Below are 13,685 nucleotides of genomic sequence, written 5' to 3'. Positions count from 1 at the left end.
ATGAAGGTTCAATACTTCTAGTTGTCAACCTTCTATTTAAAATCATTAGGCAGGAGAACCAAAAGCTAAGTGACCAAGACTGGGTGAGACAAGGTCTTGCAGCCATGGCATGTCACTAGCCTGCTGGACCAACTCACACCTCCCTTGATAACATTCATAAGAAAGAGGAAACTGTCGGAGTTTCTCTAGCTTCTATTAGCCTAGCTTTCTGTTCTACACAGCTAGAGCATCCTAAGGAATACAACCTGTGTAGTCTCATTCTGAAACCCAAGTTCTAAACTCTTCAGCTTGACCATGAGACAAATCTAGACCTGGCCCATCTTTTAGTTCTTGTGGCTCCTTGTCCATACCTAAATCCCCATTTCTGAATCTTTCCAGAACGTTCACCCACACCACCTGGCACATGTGCACATGCCCTATGATGCATGTACACAATCTACCTCCTCCTGCCTTTGCCACACAGCTCCTTCTTAGGCCCTGCCCCTGACTATTTCTACAGCTTGCCTTCTAAGCAACACCCCTTCCCCACCCCTCAAGGGGTTCTCTGTGTAACTCTGGCTATCCTGGAATTCACTCTGTAGACCAGGCTGACTCCAAACTCAGAAATCCATCTGCTTCTGCCTCCCAATGCTGGGATCAAAGGCACACACCACCACCATCTGGCCCTTCTGGAAATTCTTAGCAGCATTTTACTTATTTTGCTTAATGGCACTTCCCATTCTGTACCTTCTATTATAACTCAATACTTCCCACAATGCTAAAATCTGAAGCTATGTACTTCTATGCTACAAATGCCTAGGATATACCAGAAGTACTGAAGACAGAACAGATCGGTTAATAAATATATGATCTTTATCTCCCTCCTTAAATTAGCACATAAACTAATCAGGTATTTTAGAAAATGTTATAATGGACAGGATTTTTTTTCAATTTTATGGTTTAAAAATTTTTAATTTTTGCAAAATTATAATTTTAGATCCACAAAGACAACAAAATTAGCCTTGAACAAGAGATAATTACATATTTGACACATAGTAAATCATTCCCTAGTACCTGCATCTACCAAAATCTGGTGGAAAGTGAACTCAGTTTGAAAGTCATCAATAGGAACTGCCCCACAGGCCAGAAGACATGGGTCTCTGTCCTCAGCTAGTCTCCAGTCGCAACCCCCTGAAGATACACTCTAAAAGTGGTGAGCTCTGAACCAACTGTAGGCAGCATTACCTAGTACTCCTACATAGTAAATCCTTCTTGAACAAGATCAGCTTTACCCAAGAGAACCTGGTTAAAGAAGAGAGGAAACAAACTTTCCCTAGGGTCTCTCTCTATGTGTAGTTAGCAATCTGAGAAAGTCTGACAGTGATCTCTTGCAGGGTTAGCAAAGTCATGTTTAATTAAAGCAAAGCAGGAGATAAAGAGGACCCAGGGGAACCTTAGAACCAGGTCTCCCAAGCATCTCCTGCTGTGTCTTGAAAGCTTAAGAATGAAACCTGTGGATGAAGAAATTCATCTTGTTCCATGGCAGGACCCTTCTCAAAAGGTGCTAAAATGAAGGCTGTTAACGATTTTAAAACATTTCTACAGGGTTCATATGTAACTGACCCACAAGCAGGAGACCCCAGCACAGGCGGCACAGCTAAAAGCAGTGGAGCTGGGACTGAAGCCAGCAGCAGCCTGCTAGAGAGCCACTGCATGTCTCTGCCTCTCACTGTACCAGAGAAGCCAGTCTCCTCAGTTTTATGGGAGACAGAACAACACTCCAGAAGTGGATCATAAGCACCCAGTAGCAGATTGTGGAAGTGCCCAGAGCTAGGCAGGACAGGGAGGTTTGTGTAAAAAAAAAGAAAAGAAATTGATGCCACCCAGACTAAGGAAGCACTCTAGGATGAAAAGGAGTGCTAATGCAAAGCGGGAGGCACAGCTCGAGCACAGAGCAGTGCCAAGTGTAAGCTGTTGGTCCCTGACATAGCATGCAGATCCTGCTGTTATTTTGTTCCACCTTAGTCCACAGGTTTGGCAAGACACTGAGCTGATTTTCCTTGACCTCAAAGTATAAACATCAATGTTTTGTAGTCCTTACAGACTTCAGAAAAGCACAGAGCTCTCTGATTTTCAAGTACCTCTTCCAGATGATGTTATGTGAAAATATAGCATTTACCAAAAAAACAGCCAATAAGATACTATATGTTGGTATAGACAATGTTCACTAGAAGGGAGACAATAAAAGAATTTAGATTAACCTGAATGCCAAACGGTCTCCTAGGCTTTATGTGAATTCCTGCTTCTATGTTAGCAGCTGAGAAGTGTAGTCAAATGAAGAATACCCACTCTTCTGAAGCATTCTGCATGTTCCTGAAATACCTGCAGCCAGTAGTCCCTTCCGCGGAAGGCGAAGTAACTGAGTAATGAATGTTAATTCAAACTGAGGTTCTATGCATTTCATCTTCACACATATAACTGCAGTTTTAGAAACAGTTAACTCCTGGTACCACAATGCTCTCTGAGATTTCACTGTTTCTCTCTTTGAAAAGGTAAATCCTGATGGCAATGCACCACATACATTACTCAGCCCAACAGTGGTCTCACCGTGGACCTTGGTTCAAGAGCACTTGGCTTGTATTAAGTCTTATCAAGACCTGTGGGTATTTCCTCGCCATGAAACATGACATCTGCTTGCCACTTCGAAGCTGTGAGGAAGGAAAATGCATGTGTGCAGTGGGCCCGCTCCGACGAACAGAACTAATGGAAGATGTAATAAAGACATCAGGTTAAGTGTGAGGGAGAGCTGGCTGCGTTCAGGAAGTCCGGCTGCGTTTGCAGGTAAATTCTAGTATTTCCAGAGAAACATGGCATCCAGGATTGATCACAGGGAGTGTTAAGGCTGGGTGGGTATAGGCTGAATATGTTGGTCTTGTCTCACACAGATTTAGCATCAGCAGATTATCTTCACCCTGGCCTCATGTGTCCACACACTTCTACACCATGGTTTATCACACACACCAATAAATAAATAAAATAAAATAAAAATGAAAAACAACCTAATCGTGCCTCCCAGCATAAGAATTGGTTTCATCTTTTATCTACTTACATCCTATTAATGAGAAACATCTGTCTCACCTGCCCAGCTAACAATATTAGCTGAATCTCAGAAGAGAAAATGCAGGTACTCTGGTGTTGAGGGAGGACAACGCAGAGCCTCAGTCTTCCCATTGCCTCTCAGCTATCAGTCCCTCAGGCTCCTCCATGGGAACCTGCATCCTCCTTAGTGAGGATCACAGGCAAGCTCAGCGGTTTTCTAAACTCCCTCCCACTTCAGCAGGTGGCACTACCAAGAACCTACATGAAGTAAAGCTTCTTCTCAGCCATGGAGGCTGGGAGGCAGCTTCCCACCCCCTGCCACACCTCTTGCTTCACAATGCACTGAGAACATGCAGGGGAGGCTTCCCACAGCCAGTCTAATATGAATCACAGTTCTGAGGAAGCAGCGACTATGAAAATCCATGAGTTAGCTCCTAGATTCCTTGTAATGAGATCTAGACTCTCACAGGACTCCTAAGCCCTGCAGCATTAGAGGGAAAAGGGCATTCCTGTCCTCTGCCTGCCTCTGCAAGAAGATATTGAGGACCTGGTGTTATTTATTCTGTCTTTAATAGGGGGCTTTCTGTGACAAGGTTTAGCAAGTCATCTTCTTCCTTGGTGGTCTGTCACATATGTCCTTAAATACGTGACTATTCTAAGAAACTGAAACCTCAGAAAAGGTTGAAACTAAATTAAGTGTAGAAAAAAATGAGAGAGAGAAAATGCTATTCTGGAAGCAAACAAGTGAACAGGCTGAGGGATGGAGAGGAAACCCTGACATAAGGCTGTTTGGATAAGACGCAAATGCGTATCGAAGTGAAGGCGTGAAGAGATCCAGTAAAACCACTCATACTAAAACCAGCTGTTACAAGCTGCCTTCTGTAAAGCAAACCTATATCCCCAGAACACATTTGATCACTTACCATGCTATTTCCGATATTTTAAAAAGTCAACAGAAGCTGTGAACATTTTTTTTCATAATCAACATTTTCAAATGATGTTCGGAAATGAAAAAAGAAGTACCTTTTCTAGTTCTCTTGGTATTCGCATACACGTGTACACCCGCTCTCTTCGCTCCGTATACTTGGCCTCATTATGTTCGAGGAAGTACCCTCTTGTCAGTTCAGCACTGAGGAATCTCAATAATGACAATTCTACAGAAAAAAGAAATGATACAAAAGAAAAGGAAATGTTTATCAAGAACTGACAGGCTGGGGCCATAGGTAAAACACAGAAAACAAACGGGGAATATACAGTCTACAGGTCTGTGCCTATGAGAAAGGGAAACCAGTGGCGGGAGAGTGGCGCTAGGGCACTGCTGTTGCTGCATGCTGAAAATGCCACCGGAGTATGGAAGGGATGGCTGCTGAGAGCCCACAGAGCCGAAGAACACCTTCCAGACCAGTCCTGGGTGTCACGGTGCTATAGGCCTGGACTGCAGAGACAGAAGAGGAACTGTGAAGATTCCAGTCCTAAGGCAGCTCTGGAAAGCACTGCTTTCAGCCCACGATTCTGCCAGCCACCCAAACTCAGGTCAGCTGCCTTCTTTTTGGGTGAGCCCGGAGATCCTGCAGAAGCCAGCCAGCAGCAGCACGTCTCCCTATGAAAGTGTATTCGTGCTCAGTGAAGGTTTCCCCATGCCATGAAATCACTAGCTACACAAAGCAGAACCTTTCTTTCCTAGGGCTTGTCCCTGTCCACTAGTCCACGTTGCCTCTGCTCTGCGATGTAAATTCATCCCGAGCATTTGTATCAGTAGAGGAAGGCAAGGCAAAAGTAGCTGATATGCGTTCTGCTCTGCAGGACTTGAAGTTAATAAGCTAATGCGGGGTTCCTGAGCTCAGTTCTTTCTGGTATGTTCTGCTTCTCCTAACCCCATCATCTCAGCCACCTCTCCAAACCCCTTACCTGACCAACACCTTCTGACTCTGCATGAGCTGCACGAGGCTCAACTTTCTTCCAGGACCGCAAAAGTTTTCACACTAATTTCTGAGCTTACTCTATGATTTCTCTAACAAATGCACTACCAAGTGGAGACAGTCAAGATGAAGCTCAAAAAGCCGCCAGGAAGGCAGAAGCAGGCTTAGTCAAAAGGTGGACAGAGCTTGCTTTTGTCAACACTGGAATGAATCTCTGGCTCTAACAGTTTCACATCGCACACTTATTTTTGCTAAAGTGATATGTTCTATGTAAGTACACACACACCTCTATACATGTAACTGATAATGCATTTGCAGAATTAGTGATACACTGAGAAGTATCCGGGAGTGAAATGGGGGAAGGTAAGCCTTCCTGGTGAGAAATGTCACCATTTCCCCATTTTTGGTTGGCATAGGGCACAGAGGGTCATGGTGCACCATAGGGATCCTGCGTTCCTTTCTCAGATTATACTTAAGTCAACGTTCAAGTAGACACAAGGTCCAAATGCTATTGCTTATATTAATGGCTGCGCAGTCTTAAAGGCAATGATGTAATCTCATCTACAGAGTAAAACACTGGGCTTTCTAGAACTATGACAAAAATCTGAAGAGAAGAAAGCCCTACGCACTGCCCTGCAAAAGAGAAAGCTATGCACACTCAGTTCACTGCCAACTCTTGGCACTTTCCATCCAATCTTATTTAACACCGACTTTACCTAAGGATGACCTATAGGAACATAAAAAGTAGGAGGAAGCCAAGTGTTCAGCATTGCTGGGACTACTGAATAAATACCAATGGTACACTTTTATAAGACAACTGCAGTCGAAAGAGGACAGGACTCTCTAGAAGAGCTGCTGGGTGCTAGGGCTGGCACTCTTCCGAGACTGGGGTGTTAGCAGGGAATGAAGGCTGTTGGGCCTCTGCCCATGGTCCTCGGTGATCATGACTGTAAACGACAGCCCAAGGGGCCTGGGCCTAACTCCCGAGAGCAGTGCCATGGTGCCATTGCAAGGATGGGAGGCTTTCCGTCCCCAACAAGAGACAGAAGCTGGGCAGATCAGGAGTTTGTCTTCTGTGTCAAAGAGGCACACAGACAGGTCATTATAAAGTAGTTTTATATTTTAAAAAGCAAATTAAAACAAAAAGGCCTGGCAAATTCTCTTCAACAGTGGTACCTACCTTGGTGACTGCTGAGGTCAGTTTTTGCTGTAATCAGTATTTTGGTTCACAGCATTACAAAACAAATGTGGGGTCAACTGGAGAAGGGGCTTTGGCACCACCAGCCCTCTCAGCTTTTAGGCCCACAGTGGTCAAACCACAGATCTCAAGTTCTCGAAAGGAAAACGGAGCCTTCTGCCAGTTCTGTAAGTGACACCTGTTTGTATCTCGCCTTCCACACAGATCCTCGAGGCACTTAACAGTTTGTATGAAAGCAGACGAAAACCACAGGGCGTGACGCGGTGTCACGACCTCCAGTTCCTTTCTGTATGATGATGGGAACAGTAGCCATTTCTGGTGTGGTTGTCATCTAAATCTATAAATGCTATCCTGCCGTCCTGGCTCTATGGTGGGAAGCAACACAGGCATATTTGACTAAGGATGGGACCTAAATTAATTAGGTTTCATAAACAGGTTATGATATAAACAAAAAATATGTCAGCAATATTATAAATAGAAAAGAGGACCTTGTGAGAAAACTCCCCCTAGAAAGGCAAGAATCTTAGTGTTAAACGCCAAGTTAGATTCTAAACTGCTGAGCCATCTCGCCCTACCACGTTAGGTTCTATAATAGTAAAGCATTAAATAATGAAAGTGTATTCTTTAAGTACAAACACTCAAAACTATAAAACTATAGCTATGGCTGTCTCTAAGTCACAGAGAGGCAAAGAATATCATCTAAGGTTGCATGAAAGCAAGCAGTAGACCAGAGTCAGAGTTCTGGTCTTTTCAGAGTGCTTTTCACCATTAGATTTCACATTCCGCTACTGCTCTTTCTTAAAGCAAGGACTTGCTATGGAGTTCTGGCTGGTTGGCCTATATAAATCTGGCTGGCCTCAGTTTGCAGTGATCCTCCTGCCTCTGTTTCCACAGTACCAGAATTACAGACATGAGGCACTATCATGCCCGGCACTAAGTACTTTTAAAAGCAGACACCTGCATATTTCCTGGAAAATCTAGTATGTCATCAGTTCCCATTCTCTGTAAGTCCATAGAATTTGGGTTCTATGCAGCCACCCCAACAGCACACTCTCTTATAAGACAATGAACCAAGTACCAGGTACCTTATTTTTCCAATGTCCATCCTAGTAAGTTCCAGTGTAACACTGTCTCTGCACACACCCAACATGATGCTAACAGACCAAAGAACTGTTTTTAAAGGTACAGTACAATAAGGAGGACTAAAGGCCCAAGCCCGCGGTAGAAATTGTCCTGAGTCCTTAACTTGCTTCCGTATCAACAATTCCTACAGGTAAGACCAGGTCTAATGGACTGGATCCTTCTACTCTGAGGAGGTTTACAAGGGTCTTGTGTTCATTATGTAATTCTCATAACAATTATAACTGAAAAGGAGACTTAAAGATATTCACATATGCAAACAAAGAGACAGAAAATAAACAGACCGGGTTGGAACTCAATTAAAAGGACACATATGAGAGCGAAGACCAGAACTGACTGAAATGCAGCTCCCTTCTCTCACCGTACTCACACCAGTCACCCGCGGTTATCTTAGAGAAAAAGACCTGGCCACAGTACGCTTTTCAATCATGCCAAAAGAAGGGGCTTCCACTACCTTGCACCTGACCCGTCAAGCTGGCCTGGCTGCTTGTCTGGTGTGCCACCCGTACTTCCTGTTGAGATATTCACTGCACCTGTGCATGGTGCCTTTGCTAAACTTTCTCTAGCATTCTATAGATTTATATGAATTTACTTGTCCTATGACTTTGGGTACAGTCTTTTGAAAATAGAGCTATTTTACTATTTAATTATAAGTGCGTCTTATAATTAGAAGATTGTGAACATTAATAAAAGCAAAATAATATGTCATAAGTCCAAATCAATTCCACCAGTATATTTTAATATTCATCTATCACAAAACACTCTGCAATGCTTTACCTTTAATTGAGAAATAAGAGTATAAATTCTTTTCCTTTACTCCTAAAATAAGAACTATTAGTCTTACTCATTGGAGACAGCTTACTTTAGAAATAAGAAGCTGGGATCCAAAAGTATTTATTAAAAGTAATGAGTAATCATACATATATTTACATATTCAGCAATATGTCTAAATATATCTTTCTTAAAATAGCACTGCACATTAAAAAAGCAGACCGGAAAGGAATACTGGTTGACTGTTAAGAAACCAAGTAAAAGGGGTATTCATAAAGTTTAACCAGGTATCTAAAATAGTAAATGAACCTTTCTTACACACAGGCATACTTTTATACAGGGAAACTAGGAATTAACTTTTCTAGGAGACAATACAATAATTTTGCCTTCCTAAGTCAAATGTAAGAAGAAGCATTCAGGTTCTTGATGATTTTTGTTGTTGTTGTTGGGGTTTTTTTTTTTTTGGTGGGGGAAGCTTGGTTGTTTTGGAGATATGGGCTCTCCATGTAGCTGAGGTTGGACTTGAACTCAGGAGCTTCTTACCTCTGCCTCCCACCCTATAAAAAAGTTTATGGTCTCCTTTAGAACAGTAAAGAGCAGAGCAGTCATATGCTTAGAGACAAACGTTCAAAAGTGAAAGTGACAACTTTTAACAAAGGAAAGGATTAAAAGTGTGAGGTGTCAATAGCCCCCCAGCCAGCTTAAAAATTCAGGTTCACACACACTAGAAGGCAAGGAATAGGAATCTGAGTCCCACTGACAATCTCTGTGGGAACTGCTAACAGGAAACCAGTTGGCTTTTCTGAGTTTCAGTTTTTCTTTCTTCTCCTGGAGATACAGCGCAGGTGTAAAAGCCAGGAGAGAAACAAATCAGACAAGTTGAGTTCCAGAAGTCAAGTCAGCATTACAAAGAGAACAACAGTCCCAGCACTGTTCCAACACAGACAACACTGGCTGTGGCCACACCTGGCATCAGGCCTTCTCGTTGTCCAAGCAACGCTTATCTGCTCACCTCCTGCCTCCCAGGGAACTGCCTCGTGCTCACTTGAGTGTTTACCTTACACCAAGCCTCGGCTAAGTCTCCACTGAGAACGAGACAACTACGAGACTTAAGACACATTGCCTACTTCTTGGTCCAGCTCTGACTTGCTCAGCAGTGACTCCCAAAGCTGTACCTGGCTGTATAGAATCTCTCTCACCTAGAACTCTCCGGATGAGCCCAGAGGGAAAAACACAGGAACCGGACGATAGGCGTCACTTAATCTGGTCTATGTCGGAAGCTGCAACGTGACGTGGCAATAAAGTTAAGAGCAAGGTGAGCGTGCAGTTCTTGGTGAGCACTGTCCCCAGGGTTCCAGCTCAGTCACCACACACGGGAATGGTGAATCCTCCATCTCTAAGTGTGTTAAGCTGTAAGTAGCATTTGTCACAGTCCATGCATAAAAAAGTGCTGCTGAGAATCAAATAACAGCAGTTTCCAAAGAAACAGAAAGAAAACATAACTGAAATAGATGGATGTCATGTTTACACTGCATATGCTCTAATACACTTACATATTCACACTGCATATGCTCTAATACACTTACATATTCACACTGCATATGCTCTAATACACTTACATACTTACACTGCATATGCTCTAATACGCTTACATACTTACACTGCATATGCTCTAATACACTTACATATTCACACTGCATATGCTCTAATACACTTACATACTTACACTGCATATGCTCTAATACACTTACATATTTACACTGCATATGCTCTAATACACTTACATACTTACACTGCATATGCTCTAATATACTTATATACTTACACTGCATATGCTCTAATACACTTACATATTCACACTGCATATGCTCTAATACACTTACATACTTACACTGCATATGCTCTAATACACTTACATACTTACACTGCATATGCTCTAATACACTTACATATTCACACTGTATATGCTCTAATACACTTACATACTTACACTGCATATGTTCTAACACACTTACATACTTACACTGCATATGCTCTAATATACTTATATACTTACACTGCATATGTTCTAACACACTTACATACTTACACTGCATATGCTCTAATACACTTACATATTCACACTGCATATGTTCTAATACACTTACATACTTACACTGCATATGCTCTAATACACTTACATATTCACACTGCATATGTTCTAATACACTTACATACTTACACTGCATATGCTCTAATACACTTACATATTTACACTGCATATGCTCTAATACACTTACATACTTACACTGTATATGCTCTAATACACTTACATATTCACACTGCATATGTTCTAACACACTTACATACTTACACTGCATATGCTCTAATACACTTACATACTTACACTGCATATGCTCTAATACACTTACATACTTACACTGCATATGCTCTAATACACTTATATATTCACACTGCATATGCTCTAACACACTTACATATTCACACTGCATATGCTCTAATACACTTACATATTCACACTGCATATGTTCTAACACACTTACATACTTACACTGCATATGCTCTAATACACTTACATATTCACACTGCATATGCTCTAACACACTTACATATTTTCCTCAACAGATAAATCAGGGTGAACCTTAAACACTAAACTTTCTTTTTATTTTACCAAAGTATGGATAAGCATTCTAACTGTATGTTTATTTAAAGAGAACACTAGACTGCTAGGACCAACCAATAAATGCCTTTGAATATAAAGGAGCCCTGAATGCCTTGGGGAAATTAATAAAAGGGATTGGAACTAAGTGAGTGTTAAGGCCATCAAGACACTAAGATTATGACTGTCAAAAAGAATGGCATACACTGCCCTAGCTTGCAGAGGCACCTTTACAGAGAATGGACAAGTAGAGCTCTAGTATGAGCCCCACACTAACCGACTCAGAGTTGTCTGACACTACGTGGTACCCTCTGGCCCAGGCAACCCATTTCCTATTTCTTGGTTAGGAGGCAAAAAAGATAACCAAGCTGAAGAAAGAAGCACTTGGAGGTGAACAAAAAGAATGCCTGGATTTCTAAGCTAGTGGGTATGCCATAGCCAACTGCAGAGCCAGTCAGTCACAGGTGGACATGCGTCGGCCACAGCGAGAGCTGCCTGGCTCTTAGAAGACACCAGGGGTCAGAAGAGAGTGGTTTACACAGTCCACACAGTACCTCTAACTGAAATGCTCCTGGTATGCTTGCCTAGGTCCCTACTGCCTTCTCCCTTATACAAGACTGCTGGGACTGTGGAACAAGAAGGGACATCCCAATAGCAAAGGCTCGATGCCATCTCCCTAGTAAGGATTTTCCACCACTGGCAGTTAAACTGCTAAGTATATGATGTTCAATGTGCCACCTCTGTGAAGAATGCGTGTGTGATATGATGTCAATTTTATATAAGTCCAAGAATCCAGCTCAGCCCAGGAATGTTCATTTCAAAAGTTCAAGGTCTGTGGTAGTGCCAGGGAAGAAGAAATTCCCGTCACAAATTCAAGGTCTGTGCTCACCAAAGGCTCTTCACGGCTTCATTGTTTTTCTTCATGCAGACAACATAAAGGCTTCAACAGTTACGGCTTTCCTGAAGCTTAAAACGATTTCAAAGAAATCGTAGTGAAGCCTGGTCACATCTGTTTGCTTGCCCTAGTCAAGTCTAAGTGAGCAAGCAGCTGAGAGATGAAAGACTTCGTCTTTCTTAGGTCTTGCCAATTTCGAAAGCAAACATTCTTGCAAGCAAGTGTTTAACCGACAACTAAACCAAACAGAGAATACTGGGGAAATTTTAATTGGCTAAACGAAGAAGACCAAACAAGGCACACAGCCTGAGCTGGAGTTTAAAAAAAAAAAAAAAAAACGTGGAGACTGATGCAAAACTCTATGTCCAATTCTGAGAATTAGCAAGTCTATCAGGATCTATCCACTAGTCTCATAGGCTTACAGGACTATCATTTCAAAACCCACAGTGAACAGTCAACCTGGTAACTTCAACGTGTGTTTGAAGCTGCAGGACCTTTTTCCATTGAGTTAGCTCAGAATAAGTTGGGGGGAAAATGACATCAAGTTGCTGTCCAAAATCTTGGGACCTACGATGTAAGAATTAAAATGCAACCACTATTATACTCAATGAAACGGCCATGTCAAAACTTTCCCTTTTGCTTCCGGGCTTAATACAAAGCTTCAGTATAAACGCTAAAGCTATTAAAAATTCTTTTAAAATAATACGATCTTTGAACACTCGGGTATTATAATGTCTTAACAGTATGCTTCAGAGTTTATGGACAAGCAGGGCTTAAAAGTGGTATGTATTTTGTTTGTGTGACAAAACTGTTTCTTCCCTTCTGGCTTAAGTTTTAGTTGAAAACTCCACACCTAACATTTTTAGGGGATGCCGCGCATCTCTGAGCCGGAGAAAACTACTGAACTTCACGGTCACGACCACACTGTCAGCTGAGCCTATGAAAAATGTATTCGGCGGGCAAGTTAACAGGTTTCCGAGACTCAACTTCGCATAAAACACAAGGGGAGGGGGTCACCTTGGCATTGACATCATCCAGCAAACCCCGCGTTTCCCATTTGTGACCTCCTTCGGAGACGCCTGTCACTGTTGAGGCCGGCCGCGAGCACTCAGCGGCCGGGGACCGACGATCTCCCGGGAGCACCTGGCTCGGGGATGGCCGCGGGAGCGCCGGGCCGCGCGCACTAGCCGCCGGGGTAGCTGTCACCGGCCGCGGGGACCTGGGAGCCACGGCAGCCGCGCGCCGAGGGAAGACGCTTGGTGTCCCCGCTACCACAGCCCGGCCGGCCCCCCGGCATCCCGCCGCGGCCTAGTGCTGCCCGCCCGCTCGCCGCTCGCCTCACCTGCGCGGCCGCGGCGCTTCTCCCGCCGCCGGTCGCTCTCGTAGAAGCCCAGCGTCTCGGTGTGCTGGGGCGCGGGCCCATGGCCGCCGCCACCACCCGGCTGCTCCGCCTCGCCGCGGCCGGTCCGCTCGGGGCCGTCCGCGCCGCCACCGCCGCCTTCTCCCGGCGCGGCCGCGTCGCAGACGCCCGCCATGTTCCGAGAGCCACACACTGTCCCCGCCACCTCCCTCCAGCCGCCCGCCCGGCCTCCGCCTCCCGCCGGCCCCCTCGCCGCCTCGCCCCGCCCCTCGCCCGAGCCCGGGCAGCCGCCATCCGTAGCCCGCCGGCCGGCGCGCGCCATTGGCGTCAGCGGCGCGTGGGAGGCCGCGGTGGCCGCCGCCACGGCCGCCGCCATCTTCTTCCTGCCGTCGCCGTGGCGCGCTGCGGGCTCTGCGGGCCGGGGCGCGGCGGCGCCGGGCTCCATGCCGCCCGGTCGCGCGGTGGGGGACGGCGGGCGTCGGCGGGGCTCGGCGTGGCTGTCCGCGCGGCCTGAGCCCCTCGGGCCCGAGCGGTGGCCGGAGTGCGCCGGCGCGACCCGCCTGGCCTTGGCTGCGCGGCGACTGGGGCCGGGCTCCAGCTCTGTGGCTCCCGCCGGCGCCGACCCGGTGGCTCTGCTGTCTTGGCTGCATCCCTCCTGCATATTT

General features: G+C 44.9%; 1 protein-coding gene across 1 annotated transcript in view; it reads right to left on the bottom strand.

Annotated features, from left to right (window-relative positions):
* TAPT1 (transmembrane anterior posterior transformation 1) overlaps positions 1-13,238 on the bottom strand; it is a 47,983-nt gene extending 34,745 nt beyond the window's left edge. The window contains exons 1-2 of the mRNA XM_080933072.1: positions 13,003-13,238; positions 4,102-4,232 (exon numbers count right to left, since the gene is read on the bottom strand). Coding sequence (XP_080789198.1) covers positions 4,102-4,232; positions 13,003-13,195 — 324 coding nt within the window. The 5' untranslated portion in view covers positions 13,196-13,238. The remainder of the gene's footprint in view (positions 1-4,101; positions 4,233-13,002) is intronic.
* Between the last annotated feature and the right edge of the window lie 447 nt (positions 13,239-13,685).

Source organism: Micromys minutus (assembly GCF_963924665.1).
Source record: "Micromys minutus genome assembly, chromosome: 1".
NCBI lineage: Eukaryota > Metazoa > Chordata > Mammalia > Rodentia > Muridae > Micromys > Micromys minutus.
Note: the sequence above shows the minus strand (reverse complement) of the source record. Positions and strands in the feature narration are given on the sequence as shown.